Source organism: Rhipicephalus microplus, chromosome 1 (genome assembly GCF_043290135.1).
Source record: "Rhipicephalus microplus isolate Deutch F79 chromosome 1, USDA_Rmic, whole genome shotgun sequence".
NCBI classification, from domain to species: Eukaryota; Metazoa; Arthropoda; class Arachnida; order Ixodida; family Ixodidae; genus Rhipicephalus; species Rhipicephalus microplus.
This window is the reverse complement of record NC_134700.1, coordinates 111,065,359-111,089,596: the sequence shown is the minus strand read 5'-3', so window position 1 is coordinate 111,089,596 and position 24,238 is coordinate 111,065,359. Positions and strand designations below refer to the sequence as shown.

At 45.3% G+C, this 24,238-nt stretch overlaps 1 protein-coding gene across 1 annotated transcript; it reads left to right on the top strand.

The window, feature by feature from the left end:
- The first annotated feature begins 107 nt into the window (after nt 1-107).
- Nucleotides 108-23,863, top strand: LOC119178294 (uncharacterized). Its single transcript, XM_037429488.2, has 3 exons — nt 108-790; nt 3,542-3,618; nt 16,729-23,863. The coding sequence occupies exons 1-3, from the start codon at nt 460-462 to the stop codon at nt 16,903-16,905; spliced, it is 585 nt and encodes a 194-aa protein (XP_037285385.2). The 5' UTR covers nt 108-459; the 3' UTR covers nt 16,906-23,863.
- The last annotated feature ends 375 nt before the right edge of the window (nt 23,864-24,238 follow it).

Sequence of the window (24,238 nt, the reverse complement as noted above, 5' to 3'; positions counted from 1 at the left end):
ACTCTCACAACTTCGTTTAGTGCAAAATTTACCGCAACACTCTGTTTATCTCGACCGCCAAGAACGTAAAACAACCTTTTGCGCTGTTCTAAGCTCAGTAAAGTTAAAAATATGTGTGCAGGCGTATACGTAAGCTTAATTACGTCTACGCCAAGCGCAGTAAGAGCTCAATCTTAATCGGTCAAGGTTGCTCAAATTATCAGTCTTGAAGTAATCTCGTCTACGAGTAGGCTCGTGTGTGCACATAACGCGTAGCTGGGGAAGAAAAATATTGCCCGTATCACGAACAAAACACAGACAAGGTTTTCAAGTATGTATGTACAGTGGTTGTTGCTCACTCCTGAGAAAGCGCCGCCCCGTTTCGAAGGGCACTCTTCGAATTGCAGCCTTCGCGATTGGCTACGCGTCGCCGGTTTCAATCGCTGAGGCCACACCTGACCACGAATTCAAAGAAGCCACATGGAGGAACTACATGAGGTAGACCAGGTACGCACGTTAGACAAGGCGTTGACAGTGTTTACGGCTCCTACCAACTGCACGACTGCTTCTCCAGCTTCTGCGGCGGGCTCATTGGTGCCCAAAAGCAAATGTCGTGTTTATTGTTGCGTGCCACTTTGTACATCGGCTAGATCGAAACATCCTGACGTTTCGTTCCATCGTTTCCCAACCGCCGACCCTGACTTCAAGAGACGGCAGCTGTGGATCGAAAAAGTGTGCTTGGACAAGCCACCTTCGCCAACGATGGTAATTTGCTCGCGGCATTTCCAGCCACTGGACTTCTTTTATTCAGGTACTTGAACTTGCTTGGCCGCGCGGTTTTTCTTGAGAGTAAAACGCTCATGTGCAGCTAAAGACATTGTTTCACTCACGTTCTTCAGCACGAGAGTTCGTGCACGGTTATGGTTTCGAAGCTTGTGAGGGGAGGGGGAGGAGGTGCTTTTATAAACCACTGCTTTGTCACGTTGTCAACAAACCTCACGGACTGCCAACAAGACAGCTCGGATGAAAGTCGTCCGTTAATATTGTTGTGCCCAAAACAGGAACTGTCCTAATAATGTTGCACTGTTCGATCAAGCAAGTAATTAGGACAAGAAGTACCGAATTATCGCTATGGTTGAGTTCTTACGTCAATCCTGCAACCGCTTCTTGGTGAAACATGTTGAGTGACAATGTTGTATGAAAGCTTGCTCGTGGATAGCAGCTGTTCACCTTGCCCCGGCAACTTTTTTTTTTTCGTTGTTTCTGCAGCATATAGATATCCCTACTAAACCTATTTCTCTGTTTATTGTGTAAGTTTCCTTTTTTTTCTTGCAGCAAAGCATTTCTAAAGAATTAGTGAGAAACGTGCAAGGAAGGTACCTCTGGGCGTACATTTTATTTTGATGATTGCATGTAGCAGCAGTGAATACGTTAAGTTACAATAAATGTAATCTCATATTGGTGTTGTGTAATGTTCGTTGCAACATCTAGTATGTGGTGAAGTGCTCATTTGCAATCTTTGCCGTGAGTCAAGAAGTTTAAAATTTTGCTTGGCCTATGCAACCACATCAAATCAAACAAAATATTTGAAATAGCTACCTCTTTTCTTCAACCACCTCTCCTTGGAACATTTAGACAAGCCCTCTAACCTCAGTTCCTGAGGAAAATTTTTGATGCAGTCCCAGCCAGGGTTGCCACTGGTGGATACGTTTAGTAAATTGGCAAATTTGAGAGGCCCGTGGCAACCTAAAATTGACGGTGGCTACATGTCAAATTTTGGGTCCAGGCCTCAAGTTATGCCTTCTATGCGCATTTCCTTCCCAACGAATGGGTAACATTTCTATTTTTATTGTTTCTGGGCTCGTCAGTATAAGGTTCACTTTATGCATAATCCAGCATGTCCATTTTGTTTCTCGCCTTTATCACCTCAGTTAATGCGCCTCCCCCATCAAATTCTCAGTGAAATGTAAGGCAGGGGACTGCTTAGCCTCCCATGAACTGGTGGGGTGGGACTGAGTTAATTAGGTGCTTGAAGCTTCTCTTAAAGTTTTAGCTCTGAAGTAGCTAGGTGACTGGTAGGCCACAAGTTCAGACCGTTGCTCCAACTGTTCTAAATCGTATGTCGACTTCGCTGCGGCAGTACCCCCAATTTGGTATATAGATTTCGCCTCGTTATTAACATAGTTTTCAGGCAGACCAAGAAATGGTCTTTTCTGGGCAACCTTCAGAAACTGCACCTAGGAGAATGTGTACTGTAGGCTCAGAAGGATGTTGCGTGCTAGCGAACGTCATGCATTATTTTTGAAGCAGTTATTTCCGCTCATTTGTAATTGACTTGTTTCATTATTGGATGTATGATTGCACAGCATTGAAATTTTTTCATTTATCTGAAAAAGGGTTGCACACATCATCCGTCTCTTGTTATAGCGACAGCTTCGCCCTGTATTCGCTTCAACTGAAATCGGTTCCACCGCAAGCTTTCGATATGAGGCGCTAGCATTCAGGGACGCGGCTTGTGTATGCTCCCTCTCAGCGCTCGCCATGGGAGCCATCATGATCCTGAAACGTCTGATTTCATATGCCGAAGCGGAGTCTTTTATCATGTCCCCTTGAATAAACACGGAAATTCACAATAAGACAAAGCTGGACCTTTGGAATACCATCTTAGGGATCAAAAGTGGCCTTCGTCTGCGGTAAAAACTATCGACAAAACTATGTTGTTTCGAAAGAAGCTTTTTTGCCAAATGGCGGTGAATTACCCCGCAGCTTCCAGCGTTTACCAATAGTGTCCCTTACGTAATACCGGGGCATATGCCTCGGGGTCAAATACATAAAGATACTGATGGCATACAGGTGGATGCGTGGCATGTGCGCAATAAAAAATTTTGTACTTAGGTATTTTCCACTGTTCTCGGCGAGTATGTGCCGTAAAAACAACTGGTAAATACCATTTTACTTTCTCTTCTATTCGTTTGAGTAACTATAATAATTGGGCATTGGTGCCTAGTATCATATTAGTTCATAATAAAAGGTATAAGAATCACTAATAATTAGTTCCTTTAAGAATTCTGTTGTGCATTACCTTCAATAAACCTTTCATTAATGTATAGGGACGTAAAGCTCTCTGGAAACAATGCTGTCTCAGCTTTCATGGGAGGTTTACCACACTTCCACCTTTCAAACCAGCGGAAGATAGATATCATGAACATTCCAATCGTAACAGCTGTAATGCTTGCATCAACAAACCCATCTGAAGGCTAGTCAAAGAATCGGACGCCCTAAACACTCCCATAGGGAAGCTAGCAATGCCACTGGCTTTGAAAAACTTCAGTATAATTTAGGGGTGATGGGTGATACTGGAAGCATGTGACACATATCTAGAATGGGCAACTGTTTTGGCAAACTGTGAAGAAAAATGGCGACATTTAGTGGCTTTTTGTTCGTCGTTTGGCAACATTAACTGAAAAGTCAGGGGCAACCCAGTCCTAACCAATATATACCGTATAAAGGCATTAGTTTTGGCAAACTAAGTTCTCACTGATTGCTGTTGCAATTTTTTCAGGTTATTTCTGCTACCGCCGTAGGCTAAAACGAACAGCAGTGCCCAGCCGGAATTTGCCGAAGCCCAGAAGTGTAGAGGTAAGGGGAAGCCATCAACCAACTGCTTTGCCGGAAGGCAGAATTATATAGAGGGATAGTGTCTTACTAATCAACTGAAATGTTTCTTCAAAGCCTCCTAAAACTATGCATTCAAATGCATCCCGGCCTCTTAATACTATTTGGCTCTTCATGTTTATCATTGCAGGAATGATACGTACATACTTGAGTGGATGCATGTGTACGCAGAGCTACCACTGTTGGAAACATGCTGTGTCCATGAAAAACTGAATAGGGTTGTGCCATGACACTTGCCCATCTGTGATGTACGCGCATTGTGTGGAAAATGCCGTCACGATCAGCGATGCCTCACGTGGCAGCGCTAAAGGCCGTGGGCATGGCTCTAATTTCAAGAAATTATTTCTTCTCCCCTCTGGGCTCGTCTTGCTTCCGTGTGACGTTGCAAAGTTGAATGTGGGATGCGTAGTACAAATCATGCTGTGATTGGTTGAGCAAGAACCTATGATTTCCGATTTGTTTGCAAGCAGCTGTCCACGCTCCATAGTGGTGTTCCCTATGTTGCAGAGGCGGCAGCTCTTGCTCACTGGCACGCCAAGTCACTGTACAGATATACACTCAAACCTCATTATGACGAACCTGCATCTTACAGAAAAATACGTTTGTTATATCCAAAAATTTATTATACAAGTTCTTAGCACTATATCTATTGCAAGACTATTCTTCATCAACTTCGTTATAACGGATCTTTCGTTATATCGAGGTTTGAGTGTATCATTTTCGAGATCTTTTGAAGGCATGCGTACAACACAGGGTCCGTACCACCACGATTCGTATAAGCACGGGCCAGCACAGCAACAGCGATTGGCCAACAAGCAGGGGAAGTAGAGTGTTTCAAATAATGCATCAGTGGGGATGTATGCCACGTGAGAAGGGGAAAGGCGCTTAGCAAGGAGGGCAAAGCGGCTTTGGGAGAAGAGACCAGTGGAGGATTGCACAGGAAAGAAGGAAAAAAGCGATTGCCATGTTTCAATTACCAATTGTGTCTAACTCCGCTAACGGCACCGAATCAAAAAATTCCCACGGCTAAGTGTTCATTGTCGACTCATGCACAACTTACACACCACAACTATATTTCATTTCGACTTGTTTGACCTATTCTCTTGAACTTGCACATTTGCACATTTACTCTTGCTTTGAGATGTCGATAACGTAATAATCTCTTGTCAAGTGCCTGTTGACGAGAGTACTCATTTCACTCTTCCATGAGTTCAGTGAACAAATTCAACGGGCGAATGTTATTCGGTGGGAATGTCATTAGCTATGCCCGTGTAGCAGCAGCAGAAATGACTTTAATGCCTAATGTCATTTGTAGCAAATGACATTACAGGTGCCATGTGACAGGGTTATTAAAAAGTTACCTAAGCCATAAAAGTAACTCGGTTACTGTTGCCAAGTTTCTGGATGTAACCTGTTACAGTTGCCATGAAAAAGTCATGTGTTTACTTTTCAATTACTGTACAAATATTACAAACCAAACGATAGAATTTAATAATGAATATATATGAAGAATAACGGGAAGTGCGTCACTAGGGAGGGTGATGTCCATTGTGTCTATTCTTTATGTTCATCAATTTCAAGGAGAGCTCTGCGTTCGCTGGGCAGACAAACACTTGTTAGCAATACCTGAAGACCATGCACGTGCAGGCAATCTATGTGTCGTCATCTGCCTAGACGATGCGAAGATTGCGAAGCAATAAAGTTGCATCTGCTAAACGAACCGGAAGTAGTCAAGAAAAGAAAGTCAACCATGCAACGTCTGCCTAATGAAAAGGTACTTTTCTAACCCTGCCAGACAAGGCGTAGCTTTGACGTAAACAATGCGACAACGCTTGGTCATGAACAAAAGCAGGGGGGGGGGGGGGGGGTATAGCATGAAGTCATAAGGAAATCCGTACAGATTTCCTTGTGGCTTTGTGCTACAAACGGGTGGTTGTCTTCTTTCCCTTTCATAACCCTTCCACCACTTTGTGGCTTTCCGCAGAACTTATTTGCAAGGTGTCTTATCGTAGACAGTTGAACTCAAATTTGTTCGGCTCAAAATTGTGCCTCCTTTTATGACTGCTGTCCTATAGCCGATGCATCGTTTATGATAAGGAGCCTCAGGATTACACAAGAAGCTACAGAAAAAAAGGTTTATGTCGATGGTTCCTTGTGATAAAATATTATGCTACTGTAATCAGTTCTGGAGCTTTTTGGCATGTGTAGTTCTATGATGTAAAGCAGAATGAACTACTTCAGACATGCTTTTACCACCCCTGACTGCAGCGAAGATATGGGATCTAAATGCCTATAAACTGAGCATGACGAAAGGAGGAAGTGCCGGCACAAACAGACATCTACAGAGAAACTACACGTACACACAAGAGCTGACTGACAACGGGGTTTAGTGAAAAAAAAGCACACTTTGTATATGTCAGAGTGAAGCAAAAGAAATAAAGAGTAATGCAATAAAGTTAAAATTAAGCTAACAACACAAAGCACAAAACCGCCAGCCAAGGAAAGAGCTTAACAAGGCATCTTTAATTGTCTTCTGAATTTTGTAACCTGATGGCCACTTCCAGAAGAATATCAAAGAGATCAGGATAGGTGGGGGTAATGCACTTTCTAGCAAACTGCTTAATGTGGTAGGCTTTTAAACGGATGCGTGCACTCTTGTCTTTACTCTTACGTATCATCGTAGTCTCTTCAAACCAGGCCGCTCAACTTGTGCACTTTCAGTTGCTCACTATCAAACCTGGGCCCTTATCATCCATTCTTTCAAATATTTTGCATGTTGCCCTGAATGGTCATTCACACAATTGATTTAATTTCCACCGCTTCACTTTGACGAGGTGTGTTATCAATAAATCCAGTGGTCAATCAGCGCTCTACATACATGTTGTTTCTGGTACGGGTCTGTTGGCGTTGGTTCTTCCTTGCTCTATGGCGAATCAACTCACCCAAAAAGAAGTATTGAAGAACATGATAAATCAAGTCTTCTGGTTTCCGCGCTGCAAGTATACAACATAGCTGCCAATGTTGGTTGTTGCAGCTGAAGATGACAAGTTGCATGTGTACATGGATAATGTGTATTGACTTTAATGAAGAAGGTTTTTCCAGGGGTTACTGCAGCAACAGCAGTGAGGAGAAGGCCATGGAGGTCATGCAATATCGGTCCTCGGACAGTTTTTCTGTGACCACTTCCTTTGTATTGCTTCTTGAGTTTCCTTAATTGACCACACTCCTTAGGCTCTCGTTCGACCAATACGGGATCTCCCGGTTCGTAAGTCAGGGCTTCTGAACATTTCTTGTTGTATCTTGCCTGCTGTTTCCTTGCTGTTTGAGTGCTATTATGTCTTCGTGAATGCTCGCTATCCGCCAAGGAAAGCTGATTTTACAATTTCTTCGGTAGTAAAGTATGGTTTCTTCGGTAGTAATTTGAATCTTCATTTCAACTGCATTGATGTGACCAATCTCTGCGACGCTGTCAGCAAAACAGTCACAATACTCTCAATGAGTCGCTCGAATTTTTTATGGTGCTCCGTTGTTATGCTTGGACTAGGTCTGTGCGAGTATTCGAAAGTTTCAAATAATTGGCAAATATTGCATTTTTAATATTCGTATTCGATAATCAGATATTCGAAAATTTTGAATATTCAAACTAACTCGAATATTTCTCGAATATTCGATGTTAACGAATATTCGTTTGTGGGCTTGTGCAATTATTCGAATGCTTCGAATATTCAAACGAATGAATATTAGGGTAATCGAATTCGCTTCTGTTCGAATTTACATTATTGAAAATTTCGAAGTATTCGCAAGGAAGGAATAAGTGCCAATTTGTCCGAATGTACCGCTTGTATAGGTGGTTTCAATGCAGTGTAGGAGTGCTGATCCGTGAAAGCACCCTTGCAAAGGAAATCCATTTTGTTCGCAAAGCCCCCCTTCAAATTCAAAGGGGCCCTGCAATACTTTTTGAGCATTGTCAGAAAACATTGCAGATCGGAAGTTGGGGCTGCTGAGGACACGCAGCACGCGGTGTGCGATTCACAATAAATTCTCAGTCTGCTTAAAATTGCTCTCTTCTCTCGGCAAATGACTCCACAAGCTCAGAAAGCACGTGTGGGATATTTTCTTTTCCCGTGTCATTTCTCCTTGTTTAGCTTCCAGTGCTTTCGTCCTTTAGCTTTCGTCATTTAGCTTTCGTAGTTTAGTGTTTAGCTTTCATCGGGATGAGAAGAGAGAATGTACTAGCAGCATTCGAGAAATCTTTGTGACTCCGCCCATACTGGACGGATTTTAAAAATATTTTTGGCGAGTAATTCATGAGGCCATAAATAAGCTTCTTTAGTGAATGCATTCCATGGCTACTCAAAAAAGTGTTGCACGACCCCTTTAAGCGAAAATATTACTCTCGAATCAATTAATTTTATTAAGCTTAAAAGCTAGTTATGACGGCTTATATGCTGTAAGTATAATAAATCCTAAAATTTTATGTATTTTAATGTTATGACTCGCATCCTACTAAATATAAAATTTTCCTACTACTCAAAGTTCCTTTGACTTCTTTTGAATGAGAAAAAAAAGAGAATTTGCATAAAGGCTCTATTTCATGAAAAAAAAAATTTTGTGCAGGCTAGTTAGGTCATGATAAATATGCCCATTTTTCTTTATATGTCATATATACTATTTGAATTCGATACGAAATTATTCGATCAAAATCACTGTTAGCTTTGAACCTAAGATTCACGTGGTGCAAATGACTGAGGCGCGAAAAACATTTTGTGAAGCAGGAGGAGAAGAAGAGAAGAAGGAACACAGCTTTGTTGATCGTAAAATGGTGAGCATGGTCCTCGAAAAAGGCAACGGATGCAAGCGAGATAGGGAGTATTGCTGTGTAGTTGAAAAACGCCCCAAGTACTCCTATTTTCCTGAGTGACTTGATGGGATATGAGAACAGGAGACAAAATTAAAAATAAAACTATAAAATTGGAGTCTTCCGAGCTAAAACTGGATGAATTGTGACCACCTAGACTGCTTTAATAATCACTTAGACTTAAGTACACAGGTGCTAACTACTACAAAATCAAATGAGTGGCCTCATGCTCACTAGTCATCGATGCAGGTACCGAAGCTTTTCTTTATTTTTTTGTAATAAAGTGCTACCACGTAAAAAAAAGATACAAAAGGTTTGTTCATGTGAATTCAACCCAACATCACAGTCACAAGCTCACCTATTACTGTAATGCTTTCTGGCAAAAACAGATGGTGACATTTTTTTTTATCTTTGTGCACAATAACTGACTAACAATAATTGTACTGTTTCCAACCTAAATATATGATTGAGTAAAAGGTTACAAGAGAAAAAATTTCACCTCTTCATTATTTATGTTCGATTCGTATTAGAAAATTTTGATATTCGCACACCCCTAGCTTGGACCTATTCTGGCGTTCGCATTCACCATTGAACATGATTGCGAGGCATTGCAGCTCGATTTCACATCCTGCATCAGCTCTCCATCGAGGTAGTTGATCTCCGCTCACGCAACCTGCTTGTTGGCTTTGATACCGAGTTCCTGGTACGAAACATTCAACACAGGAAGACACGTTTTGTTTACTGACACAGCGCTGTATGAAATGTGGGTGCCCATCGCCCAGGTGGTCAAAATTTCCGGAGCCCTCCACTATGGCGTCTCTCATAATCATATGGTAGTTTTTGGACGTTAAACCCCACAAATCAAATCAGGTGCCCATCTTGGCCCGTTGGTAGGGATTGCAGTGCGAGCACAAAAGTGCTGAAGGAAAACTGTAACAGAAGCAAGCCGAGGAACGGAAAGCAAAGAGGGACGACACACTTTCCATTCCTCGCCTTGCCTTCCTTTACGGTTTTGCTTCAGCAATTTCGTGCTTGCACTGCAACTCCTATCAACACGCACTTTAACCAACCCAAACAGCCATTCCCCCTTTTGGCATCTGAGGTGGGCTTCCATGAAAACATCCACATTGGGCTCGCTGCCTGCAACGTAAAACTTACAATCATAAGACGAGGTTTCTCGGTGAAGCGCTGCCCGACAATGATAGGAATCAGCTCAGACTAATTTGGCACAATCGGAACAGGAACGTAGGCTGCTGCTTGGTCGACTGTGAGGTTAACGCTTGCTTCACCACACCACCTCACATGTCCTAACCCCTAGGTACTGATGGTCAGCGACTTCTCCATCACTGTATAGTTGATCCCGACCCAATTTGCAACCTCACACTGAATGGTGACTCACTTACTGCCAAGGTCAACATGCGCTCTCACCTTGTTCCCGTTAATTTTAGCCAGCATAAAGCACTTTTCGTTGGTCATGTCCACTGCAATGATGCTTCGAAAGAGGCATGGCCCACTCTCCCTTTTTGTATAGTTTTGGGTTTCATGTCCACTAGAGTTGCAAACGTTGCACCTCGCCCTCTGCTGTGAACTCGTGTATTTGATAGAAATATGACCATGCTTGTTACAAGTAAAGCAGCTCAGCCCTCCTTTTTCGGAAGAAGGGATTCCTTTCTTGGTTTGGATTGTTCGGCCTCCCTCCTCAGTTGAGAGTTTTGTTGGTTTTGCTAGCTCTCGTTCAAGGCCATTTCTGCTGCTTGGTTTGACTTGCTACTGTACCCACATGATTTTGAAATCTGCTTGCCTTCGAATGTTTTAAGTCCCGGGAGTCAATCATTCTGACGTGCTCTTCAATATTCATCAGACAACACAGATGCTCCTTCTGAGAGTCGTACATGCGTGTGCTGATTGCTCGGATGGTGTCCCGATCGTTCACGCTGGTGATCAAATATTTGATACAAGCTACCTTGCTGAGGGTGCAACGACGTGGTTTCGCCAATTTGTCATAGCAGTACCACTCGATGGGCTGACTTCACTTGTTAATTAGGTCCTCCATTTTTCGGTGAAGCCTCTGCATTCCTGCTGTCCTGGGGAAGACATATTAAAGCTCCACTTTTCACTTGGGTCAAGTTTTGTTAACAGACAGAACGGAGTCATTCCACATTTTTGCCGGTCCATGCAACTTTGTGAGCGCGTGGCAGAATAATAGTCTATCTGTCCAATGGTAGACTTCTGCTAGGTCGTGCACACATCGAATCCACGCATCGATGGTTGAGTAGTCCGATGAAATTGGGTTCAAACAAAGGGACCAGACGCTGTATTTCTCCTGCGCTAATTACAGGCATAACTGCTGTCTGTTGCGACTAGAGATACGCGATCACATTGATGGCTTCCTTCAATGCTGCTTGTACACTGGCTTGAAAGACTGCTGCCATGCTGAGGTAGTGTGAGTGTCATAGTGGTGCCTCTGGACGACTTGATGTTGGGCATGCCTCGGCTTGCACAGCCTTCCCAACCGTTGGTGTTCCACCATTCGCCATCTTCTTTGCTTGTCTGAGCCATTGAACATGTTCCCTTCTGAGTGGCAGGCATGCTTGAGTTCGATTAATGACTTCTGAGCTTACGCTATCCCACTTCTGAACTGTTAGGTGCACTGATGGTATGAGAGGCTGGAGGGAAAGATTGGCAAAAACGATAATTACTTTAACAGAACAATCATTTATTCAGATAAGGTAAGGATAACTGCTGGAAAGGCAGGAATATGGCATGTCTGTACTTGTACAGCCATCCCACTTCTGCCTTCTCCTGGAATTGGTGTACGTTCGCACACTTGTGCTTGTCGCACGGTGTTCAGTTCAGTGTCACATGACAGCACTAGACGGCTAGGCTCGCACAGTCGTTGTGGCTGGTGCATCTTTCGAGCTCCATCTCGTATGCCAGGAGCATGCACACAACCACTCATGACTTTCCTTTATGTTGAAGAAAAATACATAATGAGGTGATGCATTAACGGTGCTACTTTGAGTCATGTTTTGAAAGTGGAAGCTCTGAAGAATTCAGACAAAATTGTGGTGTCCCCGTCGCTTTTAGTAACTAAGAGTATACTCAGGCTTTTACAAAATTGGAGATGAGTGGGGTGTGTGACACGTGACTAGCTTTTAGAGTGCGTGTCTTTGGCCACTTTTCACCATAACCAAGTGAACAAACACAGCAAAAGATGAAGGGGTGGCAAGTAACCCCTGGCATGCATTCCTGAATTAAGTACCAGTGTGCCTCATTCTTTGACGTAACAGAGCGACTCAGTGTGGTGAAGCATCAAAGGATGAGGAGAATTGCTTTGCATGTAATGTTATATGTCATGTCTGCCAATCAGAGTTCAAATTGCATTTGTGTAGTGTGTAATTTTGGTTTCTTCCAATGTCATCAAATGGCCCTGCTCTCCATGCATCTCTGTTGAACATTTTCTCAATGGCACTAGAGCATCTTCTGAAACCTTCTGAGGAAAAGACATGCTCCGGTGCTTTATGTTCACACATCATATCCACTTCTTGCATGTCACTGAAATGGTATAGTGGCCCCTTTACTTGTCACATCTCCCCGCTTAACATTCACTCCCTTGTAACTCATGCCAAAAACATACGTAGGTTTTACAGTGTGCCACTATATGTTGCCTAGAATCAATCCTAACCGGTTCTCAAAAGCATAGATTGGACATACTGTTGTGGCGCTTGTGGAAACCACAACAGCACAGCAAGAGGGGCTATCTACTTGTGTGTATCTCTAACTGCAATACCAGTCAGTCTTTGGTATATCAGATGAAGTGTATGGAATGCATGCTGCGAAATTAGAGATCAGCGTGCTGGCTCTTCTGGCCTACTGTACTTACCAAAGGCACATGTATTTCCTGCCACTCATATCAACTGGTTATCAATACATGCTGATGTTAGTAGAGGGGGCTTCAGCATAGATGTAGAACGGAACATTAACTTCATACCAGTCAGTTGTGTGCAAGAAATCCCATTCCTTTCCCTTGTAAGTCCTCTCGTTGCTGCAATGACCCCGCAAGACACTTGCGCAGATCGCCTCTTTGAGCACCAGCTGCAGCATGTCGAACACGAATTTTTCAGACCATAAGGCTCCCTTCATTACACCTAATGACTTGGAGAAGGCTCTCGACGTGCCGAATAAATATTTCTCCATTACTGTATGCATATTCATGTCTCTGTAAATTTTTTGCCTCGTTCTATAACCAAATGAAAATGTGATTAGAGTTGGCTCGAATTTTGTATTATGTTGTATTATCAGCATCGGTAATTTTCTATGCCCTCCAAGTTGCACATGTGCATTAGCTACTAGTAAAGCCAGCAGTATAACTCAATGCATACCACTAGCCAACATTGTTCACCTATTTAGGTACTGCAATAAAGGCTTCAATGGACAACACGTAAGAACTGACATTTGGGTGAGTTGGGTACTGTTAAACATGTTGAGCAGATCCAGCTCGATACGAGGACAGAGGTAAAGAAGGCGCTAATAAAGTTAAATGGGAGAGCAGTGCTGTTGTTCATGTCCCTTCTTCACCTCTGTCCTTATTGTATTGCTCTGAGTACACCCTAAAAAACGTAAAGGACCCCTGACAGCAAAAGTTCCGTTTACGACTTTTGACCGTAGTTTGTAGCTTTGCATCGGGTAGTGCCAACATTAAATTCTAAATGCTCTAACACACAATTTATTTAATGCTAGCATCGTTAATTCAGCATAGTTTTGCATTAGTTCGAAATGCCTGCCTAAATAACATAAACAACTAATGCCCCACTGTGGGGGAGTGCCTGAGACTACCACTCAAGCTTTGGTGACGCTGAACGTGCCATTTTCCAATTGGGGGGACCTACGGGCAGTGAAAAATGAAATTATGTGGGTGTGGTGAGCGTGTCCCTCTCGAAAGAAGGAAAAGCGTTTCAAGTGCAAGGAGCCCAAACCGCCTCAATACTTTGTGCCCTGGATCCATGCTTTCTTAGGTGATAGAGAATTTTACAGCTCGCAGTCTGGTGTCAATTCTTCAATATATAGGCAAACGAGAGGGCTACTGCAAGGGTCAGTACCGTCACCCTTATTATTTAATGTACTGCTATGTACCACTCTCATATAGCCAGATGTACACGTCTATGTGTATGCTGATGATATGGCATTTTTTTTTGCTGTGTCGGCGGACATTCAGACACTTTACCTGATGCTGCACACATGCATGAATAGTCTGGAAACGTGGCTAGAGGATATTACCTTATCCCTCAATACTAACGAAAGCACAATCGTGGTTTTCGCACGAAATGCCCCAGTGAAAATTTCACTAATGTACCGACAAGATGTCATACCTCAGGTTGAGTCTCTTAGGTATTTAGGGGTAACCTACACCAAAACACTTAACTGGAGTCGCCACTTAGAAAACATGTCTGCTAAAGGAGCACATGCCGTAGAAATTCTGCGCAAGCTCAGTAATTATCGTGCCAGTTTGCATAGAGACGTCCTCGTCATGATATATTGCATGTACATTCGACCGATATTAGAATCCGGCTGTGTTTTGTTTTCTGGCGCTCCGGCTCATCAAGTTCAACCACTCATTTTGTGAGAATGTGAATCATTTTGCTTATGCCTGGGGCTACCCAAAAAGGTTGCGAATAATATCCTATATGAAGAATCTTGCCTGCCTTCTCTTATCAAAAGGTTTGATATTCTATTAGCACAAAAATTCTAAAAAATCTATGCATCACCTCAGAGGAGGTCACAGTATGGGTTCATTAACCAGCAGGCTTCATTTTTCAACCACCACTGGTCTAAATAACGGTGTCCTCAGGTTATTTTTACACAAACTCTTGGACCCCTTAAGAGTTAACCTTTGGGAAGTACTTGTACTCAACACTGTAGATGCAATTAGAATTGAATTTTATTATATATATCCCAAGAATGCCAAAAATTTACCATATCAGTATATAAATGGCATTCTGGAAGATCATTTGGCCAATCTAGAAACATCCATTGTGATCGCGACTGACGCTTCAGTTTATGAAGAGAAGGCAGGCATAGGAATCGTATCATCGTCTATAGATCGGGCTTTCACAATTTGATTACCGGACTTCACCCCTATTTACCAAGCTGAGCTACTTAGAAAGTGTACCTTAGAAACGTTCTACTCGCTCATTCCTAGACATGTGCGACTCGTTCGACTAGTTTGGGTACCAGGCCATAGAGGTCTAGCCCTCAATGAGCATGCAGCTACACTAGCTGTATCTTCCCTTAATGGTCCTGTTCTGCCTATTTTGCCTACGTCTGAATATATCACAGCAGCACGTTTTCAAAAACGTACAATGGCCAATAACTTCGAAAAATCTTCTTTGTTTTTATCACACTATCCACAGTTAAAGTTCCCTTGGAAGAACAAGTGTTCGTCAAGAAAGGAGAAAATAGTGATTACAAGGCTGTGCTATCGAGTCCCTTCATTGAACTTTTACCTTCACAGGGCGGGTCTGGCACAGTCGCCTTTGTGCCTTCACTGTAATGAGAGTGAATCTTTGGAGCACTTCTTTTTGTCATGCTGAAGATTCAAAAGTCAAAGGAAAAGACCACTGGAAGAATCCCTATGAAAGTTGGACTTAAACTTGTCGCTTCCGGTGATTCTTTTATTTGGCACAATCACATTTGGTTTTAGCCACAGGAGCATTTTTACTGCTGTTACAAAAATCTTACGAGAGTCTAAAATAATGGAATGCTAAGTGTAACTGAATTCAGTTGTCTTATGCATGGACTTTTTCTCTTTTTTTACGTGTGTTTATTATGTCATCCTTTTCAAAGATTTTTTTTTTTCGTTTTGAAATCGTATAACTTTAAATTATTACCTGTAATACCTAATGAATTCAACCCTTTCCTTCGAAAAGTGAATTACTTTAAAATACTAGGCACCGCCCGATTCATGGCCTATTTCCCTAGGTGGGTTGCGCCAAGTTGTTGAGGAACCAACCAACCAATCTTGAGAGCAGCGCAACAACAGAGTAAGAGGAGTGACGATCAGTAGTCCTTGCCGGGAGCCAGTCAGGGTATTGTGCGTGCCCCGCAAATGTTCTCTGACGTCAACAATGCTCACTTGACTTCTACAACGTCACGTGGAGGCCCCTGTCTATATAAAACAAGAAATGTCGATTACCCTGAATACTAGAATGAGCACTCATTCTTACTGTAAAACCAAATCAAAATATCTTATAGGCAGCACGTTTTGCAAATGGTAGGATCTCTCTAGTGGCATCGACAGTCCTTGTTAAAGGCAAAACCCCCTCTGAGGACCAAACTGCATGTATCCTGTAGTTTCCCGCCCACACAGTCGTCGACCACACTGAGGTCAATATTAATGAGGTGGCGCACAACGTGGCGAGAGGTCTCTCGTTCCGAGGTGCGTCTGTGGTTGACATCACCCGTACCATCTCTCTTGTGGAGGAATGGGAGTTGGGGGGATTGACTTACCAAATTCAATGATACTACCCAACACTTAACATCAACGAAGGGAATACTCCACCCGCCTCACAGCACACTCAGTCAGGCTTAGTCTGTTGAATGGTAGCAATTACAAACAAGCAGCTATACTAATCACATAATTATGCAACACATTTACCCCAATTTCTATTTGACCAGCTTGTGCAAGTATTGCAATAATAGGGCCACACTATCGCATATTCTCCAAGAGTGTCCAGAACTGATTGGCAAAACGAGAGACACGGCCTCCAGTAAGGACCTTCGCGAGCATTGGCATACGGCACTGCTCAGCTCAGGATTACATAATCAACTCTGTCTGATCCAGCAGGCCAAGGAAGCTGCTGAGAGACGTGGTCTTTCGGCCGACTCTTAGGCAGGAACTCAGCCCGGTAACCACCAGGAGTTCGCTCACACTTGTCACTAATAACCAGTTGGAAGTGCCCCCCATTCAGGACTCTTGAACAACACTAGCATGTTTAGTTTCTGAATATGGTGTCAGGGAGCTTTTAACATTTGACCTAACCTAGCTTAGGCAGAATCCTTTTTTTTTATTTGCCGTTATTGCCTTTTTTTTTGTATGTGATTGCTAAAATATAATTACTTTGCCTTGTGGAAATGAATGTAATGTGAATATGTAAGTAAAAGTCACGAATTGCCTATAATTATTTATGTCTTTTCTTTGTTCATTTCTTTACACGCAGGAGATCACAAAAACAGAGGTTCACCTTGTTCACCAGGAACATGAATCGTACGGGTACATGGAGAAGGACAAAGAATTACAAATCTTGGCCTGCATGAGCACATCAGCTGTGGTGCGACTGAAGAGGATTGATGAGTTACTGCCAGAGAAGTTGAAAGCAGCATTACTTCGTTCATGACCATCACTTTGTTGGCTGGCCCTCCGTGAGATCTTACTGTGTTGCGAGAATTTTCACATCCTCAAGCTGCCCGCAAATTAGAGGACAGTGGTTTGACAGAGTGATGAAGCTAGGCCAAACAGAATAATTGTGTTCACCACAAGTTCTGGCTCAGGTGCTGCAATATTTTTGTCTTCGAAGACAAGATTCTTTGCAATGCACCCTGTAGCGCATCGTGGCGACCGCAGTCTGCGGGTAGCGGGGCCGGTCGCCGTCGCTCCTTCGAGCCAAGGACTAGGGGAGAGCTTTGAGCAAACTCAACGGATTTATTTACATCTTTACAGTGAGTTGTCGAGATGAAGACAGAAGAGAGTTGGGCGAGACGCTGCACGCCCTTTTTGTTGACCCCGTTCCCTAGGTTCCTAGGTTGGGGATCACTACACAAAACAATGTGGACCAATGGTGATGTGGAAGTTCCTCTCAGTGAAGTACCGCCCTCGGAAATGTACACGCCCGTCATGTACGTTCACAGAGGCACAACACTGGCTTGCACATACACACACACCCTTGTCACTAGTCGCAGCGCTGCCGTAGAACAGGGAGAGGGAGAGCGGAAGACGCACGGGCGCCTCGACCCCTTTGGTGCCGGCCTCGCGCTGCGTTCCCACGGAAAGATTTTAGCGCGCCCTTTCGAGAAGTGCCAGGTTCGTGGAATCCTCTGGGGAGAGCCCTTCGCCAGCGCCGTCGTCGTCTGCTGGTTAACGCGCCAACGTGATGCGTGGCCCAGGCGGGAGATAGAGCGGCGGCTCCATAACCCTCTTTTGCAACATTCCACACAGTTGGCGCCGCTGTCAATCAGTGGGCGCCGTCTCGTGTAGTCGGCCCCTGTTGCTTCCCCCGTCCAGCCGTGGCGAGACTATCCTTTTGGCACTGGTCCGGCGAGGCAAATGACACGCTGGGTCAAGGCATAGCTTGACCGTTACAGCTCCTCCGCCGACGGGAAGATCTCGGACATCGGGTAGTATCAGCTGCTCGACGAGAGAAATCACAGTAACCGCAGTCTTCCAACACCATTGAAACCACAAAGACCAACCTCTAGAACCAGCAAGCGCCGGCAATGAGTTTTCGGCAACCAGGCCGGTCTTTCAAATGTGCCACAATGCACCTACGCTTTTTTTTTTCTTAAATGGCAAACCACACTAATACTCTTGCTCATAGCTGAAAACTTCAATTACTCAAAAGACCACTTAAAACCACTACGGAAAAATGTCCCTCAACTGAACACAAAAGAGAGCAAAAGCAAAAGAAAAGCTAAAAAGCTCTGCCTAATGTGTCAACATTGGTGTTCGCGGAACCCTTCTTATACTTCACAGTGAAGTTAAGCTCCTCAAGCCCAAGGCTCCAACGTAGTAGTCGTGGATTCTTTCCCGACATTGGCGATAGCCAGGTCAGTGGGCAGTGGTCAGTGACGAAGACAAAAGAAGTTCCGTAGAGATAGCAGGTTAAATTTTGGGTAGCCCACACAATGCAGGCACATTCTTTTTCCGAAACAATGTAGGCCTCCTCATGAACCGAGAGTTTCCTGCTGGCGTACAACACAGGGTGTTCGTTCCTGTTCTCATCCTCCTGACAGAGTATTACTCCTAAGCCTTTGTTGCTGGCATCGCATTGCACAATAAAGGGACGATCATAGTTCGGTGCATGCAGTACAGGTGAGGTAACAAGAGCGAGCCGCTTTGAGCCCCTGGAAGGCGCCCTCCATTTCCGCACTCCAAACTACCTTTTCTGGAGCCTTCTTGCGCGGTGCATCCGTTAAATGGAGCGGCTACCTCCGAGTACTGAGGGATGTAGCGCTGATAATACCCTGTCAGCCTTAAAAAGGAGCGGATAGCCGTCTTGCTTTCTGGTTGCGGGAACTCGCTAATCGCCTCTACTTTCAACTCGTCGGGTCGCCTCCTGCCCTGCCCTATCACGTGCCCTAGGTACCGTACTTCGGCGTGAGCTAGCTGGCACTTAGCCGGCTTCACTGCCAGTCCAGCGTGCGTCAAACGTCTAAGGACATCGCTAAGATGGTACAGGTGATCTTCCCATGTATTGGAATAAATAGCGATGTCGTCTAAGTAGGGAACAGCGTAGCCTTCAGCCCTCTGCAGAAGTCGGTTCATTAGCCTTGAAAAGCAAAAGGGGACGTTCTTAAGGCCAAAGCTCAGAACTAGGGGCCTAAATGTGCCCATCGGCGCCACAAAGGCCGCATACTCACTAGCTCGTTTAGTCATTGGAACTTGCCAATAGCCTCTTACCAAGTCCAAAGTCGAGACGTATTTAGCGGCGCTCACTTTTTCCACCAGCTCCTCTACGTTGGGTATAGGATAGGTTTGGTCCTTCGTGATCGCGTTAAGTTTGCGGTAATCCACGCAAGGCCATGGATCCTTCCCCGGAACCTCAACGAGAATCATAGGGGACGTGCAGGTGCTTTCGCAAGGTTCGATAAGCTTAAGCTCGAGCATTCGATATACTTCTTTTTTCAAGATCTCCTGCTGTCGCGGGGCTAGCCTATACGGCCTCGACTTCACAGTGGTGTCAGAAGTTAGCTCAATGTCATGAGTGATAACCTCAGTTCGCCCTGGCCTTTCCTAGAAAACAGTGATGTGTTCTGACAACAAGTTGTGTAAGTCAACTTTCTGCATTTCAGTCAAGACCTCGGCCGGTGCTAACGGCTTTCATGACATCGGTAACCTCCGTTGATCTTCCAACCTCCACCAAGCCTGGAATTTCAGGTGTTAGCTCCTCCGTGCTGTGAAGAGCCAAGTTCACTTTCTGCACTTCTCCCACATAACTCTTCATTAAATTGTGGTGGTAAATGACAACCTCTCGGCGTCTTCCTTTACGTTCCAGTGCGTAATTTGTGTCCGAGAGCTTTTTCACAACCCGAAAGGGCCTCTCCCATCGAATCTCCAGTTTATTTGCTCGCGAGGGGCGCAAGACCATTACCTGATTGCCTTCCGGATAAGCTTTCAGTTTCGCGTTTCGATCGTAGTAGCTCTTGGCTCTACTTTGCGCCTCTCTCATGTTCGCCTCAGCAATGTCGCGAGCACACCACAGCCTTTTCAGTAATTCCAGAATGTACTCGACCACCGTAGGGTCGGTACTCTTCGACTATCAGGTTTCACGCAAAAGTCGCAGTGGAGACCTGAGCGTCCGTCCGTAAACCAGCTCTGCGGGGCTGAAACCCGTCGCTTCATAAGTGACAGATCTCAGCGCAAACAGCGTTGCCGGAAGACAAGCATCCCACTGACACTTCCTTTCAAAGATAAGGGCTCGCAGAACTCGTTTCATCACGGAATGACACCGCTCTATACTATTGGACTGCAGGTGGTACACGGAACTGTGGATTATTTTCATTCCACACTTTTCCAGGAATCCATTAGTGAGAACGCTGGTGAATACTGAGCCCTGGTCGCACCGTATCTCCTGAGGAAAGCCCACTCTCGAAAAAATAGACAGTAGTGCGTTGACTACCTCTACGGAGCTTTGCTCCTTCATTGGAATCGCCTCAGGAAATTCGGTTGCTGGACAAACGGCGGTAAGCAAATACCGGTAGCCTGACTTTGTCACTGGGAGTGGTCCCACAACGTCTATTACCAACCGGCGAAATGGCTCCGAAATGAGCGGAACAAGCTTAAGTGGTGCCTTTCCCTTCTCGTGCGGTTTTCCCACTCTCTGGCAGGTGTCACACGCTCTTACGTGTTTTTCAACTTCTTTGAAGCATCCTGGCCAATAGAACTCCGTTAGGAGCCTATCTTTGGTCTTCCGAGCTCCTAAATGCCCCGACCAACCAACTCCGGGACAGAGATCCACATTGTCAGGCCGATACTTAGCCGGCACTACAATGTGGTCGAACGTGCGACCTTTTGCAGTCCGGTAGTGGCGGTACAAGATGCCATTTTTGACAGGAAAACTGACATTCTTCCTCGCCACCACTTCTCTGACGATGTTCCAAATCTCCTTAAGGCTGGTATCGCTTTTTTGCGGCTCGATGAGCTCGTCTCTTGTCACTTTCCCCAGTACATTGCTTAGTGCTTTTGATACCAGCAACACGAGCAGCCCCTCCTCCAATTCCCTTTCCGCTGTATCAGTGCTAGTCTGCTTCTCTGACCCCTCTCTTTTTTTTTTAGTAGGCGACAGGATAGCAGGCGCCGCTGCACTGACTCCAGCTGGTGTTGCTGGACTTCCGGTGAAACTCTGTTCTTGCCGCTCTAGTTCGGCTGCTAACGCTCGTGCTTTAGCTCTAGTCAAGGCTTGTACTGTTCCCTCGTGAAAACTTTTTCCTTGTTCTCTCAGCAGGCGGTCGGTCCGATTCAAGAACAAATAGGGGTACTGCGGGGGCAGCTTGTCTGACACCGCCGCTTCTGTCTCCACTTCTGCGAACGGCCCTGTGATGATTACTCGAGCTACGGGAAGACAAATGCTTCCATCTTCCAAAACTGGTTTAATCCATGCGCACCTGCCGTTGTAGTCTGCTTGTGCCACATAGTCCGGGTGCACCAGATTCATGGTTGCCCCACTGTCTCGTAAGACGCGGCACGGCTTTCCGTTCACTGTTAGGTTAAAAAGGTACGGACTAAGAAGCTCCTCGCTAGTGGCTGAGTCTGAAGTATACGAAAGGGCTGGCCTTGGCCTACGACAGCCTACGGCAATATGCCCTTCCTTCATGCATTTGTAGCAAGTAGGTGGTTTCCGAGCCTCAAAAGGACTCTTTTTCGAAAAATCCCCCGAAACCTTTCCCTCCTGTTTGTTTTGTGATCCTTGACCACTTGCAGCGAAGTCCGTCTTTTTCTGTGCAGTCGTACCTGCGCCAGCTCCCTGCTTCGCCGTCCAAGGTTTCCCTTTATCTCCCGCTTTTGTTCGAGGAACCTCGTCTCTTTCTCCCCGGCGTGACGCGTACTCGTCAGCCAAGTCGGCCGCTGCCTGTACTGTTTCTACGCCGGCTCTATCTTGGATCCAGAGCTTCATTGGCTCGGAAAGTTTTGAAAAAAAAACTGTTCGAGAGCCACTGCTTCAAGAGCCTTTTTGAAGTTCCCAATAGCGTTGGCTCCTTTCATCCATTCTACTAAGTTGACCTTCAACTCGTAGGCAAACTCAGAATATGTGCTGCCCTGCTTCTTTGTCAGATTGCGAAACCGCTGGCGGAACGCATCTGGCGAAAGTCGCAACCTCTTTAGAAGGCTATCCTTCACTTTGTCATAGTTGTCTGCATCCTCCACCGGAAGCCGCGCGATCACATCCGCTGCTTCACATGGCAGCAAACTTAACGAATTTCGAGCCCATGTGCTACGACCAAGCTTCGATTTTACACAGGTTCTCTCAAAGTTCACAAGAAAGAGGCCCACATCTTGCCCTACTTTGAAGGGTTGCATTAGTTTAGATAAATCACAAAGATTTTGTCTGCCTTCTACCTCCACTCCTTGGATCCCTACAATCTTCCTCATTTCCACTTCGAGTCGCATCTGTTCTATATCCAGTTCTTTTTGCCTTAGCTGGCACTCCCGTTTTTCTTGGCGTTCCTGTTGCTCTCGTCCTTCCTGACGCTCCTGTTTCTCACGCCTTTCCTGACGCTCCTGTTCCTGTCGCCTTTCCTGACGCTCCTGTTTCTCATGCTTTTTCTCGCGCTCCTGTTCCTGTTGCTTTTGAATCTCGTTCCACGTTTCTTTAATATCTTCACTGCTCAGTTTCAAGCCATCGATAGTGCTAACAATTGCGTCTTTCTTCATCCCCGCATCTACTTCTGCTCCCAGCTCCTCCCCCAGAATCAGGAGCTGATTCTTCAAAAAACGCTTCCAATCCATGACAGAGAACTAGTGTGGTGCAGCTCACTCTCTACCCAGAAGTTCCGTATTTAACTACTTCTGTGGTAGCCTCTACCAGCGAAAAGATTGCACTTCTATCTTATCAGCCTGGCAACCAAAAACCCAAAGCCAGCACTCACCAGTCCACAGCTGCCAGTCTCCATGATCTCGGCGTGTTGTTCATTCTCCGTCCTCCAGGCTCACATCCAACCGCTTGCCATACAGTTGTAGCGCGTCGTGACGACCGCACTCCGCGGGTAGCGGGGCCGGTCGCCGTCGCTCCGTCGAGCCGAGGACTAGGGGAGAGCTTTGAGCAAACTCAACGGATTTATTTACATCTTTACAGTGAGTTGTCAAGATGAAGACAGAAGTGAGTTGGGCGAGGCGCTGCACGCCCTTTTTGTTGACCCCCGTTCCCTAGGTCCCTAGGTTGGGGATCACTACACAAAACAATGCGGACCAATGGTGATGTGGAAGTTCCTCTCAGTGAAGTACCGCCCTCGGAAATGTACACGCCCGTCATGTACGTTCACAGAGGCACAACACTGGCTTGCACATACACACACACCCTTGCCACTAGTCGCAGCACAGCCGTAGAACAGGGAGGGGGAGAGCGGAAGACGCACGGGCGCCTCGACCCCTTTGGTGCCGGCCTCGCGCTGCGTTCCCACGGAAAGATTTTAGCGCGCCCTTTCGAAAGGTGCCAGGTTCGTGGAATCCTCTGGGGAGAGCCCTTGACCAGCGCCGTCGTCGTCTGCTGGTTAACGCGCCAACGTGATGCGTGGCCCAAGCGGGAGATAGAGTGGCGGCTTCAAAACCCTCTTTTGCAACATTCCACACAGTTGGCGCCGCTGTCAATCAGTGGGCGCCGTCTCGTGTAGTCGGCCCCTGTCGCTTCGCTTCCCCCGTCCAGCCGTGGCGAGACTATCCTTTCGGCACTGGTCCGGCGGGGCGAATGACCCGCTGGGTCAAGGCATAGCTTGATCGCTACAACCCGCTATTTGTAAAGCACCCCAAATGGTGTGCTTGGTAACAGATTCCACAGGAATTCCAGTGTCATAAATTGAAATGCCTACAGTGTGCTTTGTAAAGTTTGGCAAATCTTATTTAATAAATGTTTTGTTGCAAGTTTACGATACCAGTGAGAAGTGATGGTAGGTTGCATGCGGTAGTAAATGCGGTGGAGGGTCATCAGATAAAACCTTATTTGAAAAATGTAGTAGGTTAAAGCCTCGTCACCTGATGAATTTGTGAACACAAAGTGTTCGACAGCTTTGTTACTTCCAGCTGACAATTTTGGCTCCATCCACACCCCAAGTTCATAAATTTTTTTATCTTTGAAGCTTCCATATTCCTCTGAACTTCTGCTATACATGTAAACTTTCGTCATCAAGCCCGGCACGTGCCTTCTGGCTCGTTCACTCAAGCCTCTCCCCTTCTCTCGAAGCAGTCTAGCTAGGTGAAAGAATCGCACCAAAACAAGCACAAAGGACGGGATGATGACAGGA

Bases quoted from the DNA above. Each gene is read 5' to 3' on its own strand.
- LOC119178294 (XM_037429488.2), top strand. From the start codon at position 460: ATGGAGGAACTACATGAGGTAGACCAGGTACGCACGTTAGACAAGGCG. The intron at 791-3,541 runs GTACTTGAACTT...CAATTTTTTCAG, and splicing joins ACTGGACTTCTTTTATTCAG to GTTATTTCTGCTACCGCCGT. The intron at 3,619-16,728 runs GTAAGGGGAAGC...CTTTACACGCAG, and splicing joins CGAAGCCCAGAAGTGTAGAG to GAGATCACAAAAACAGAGGT.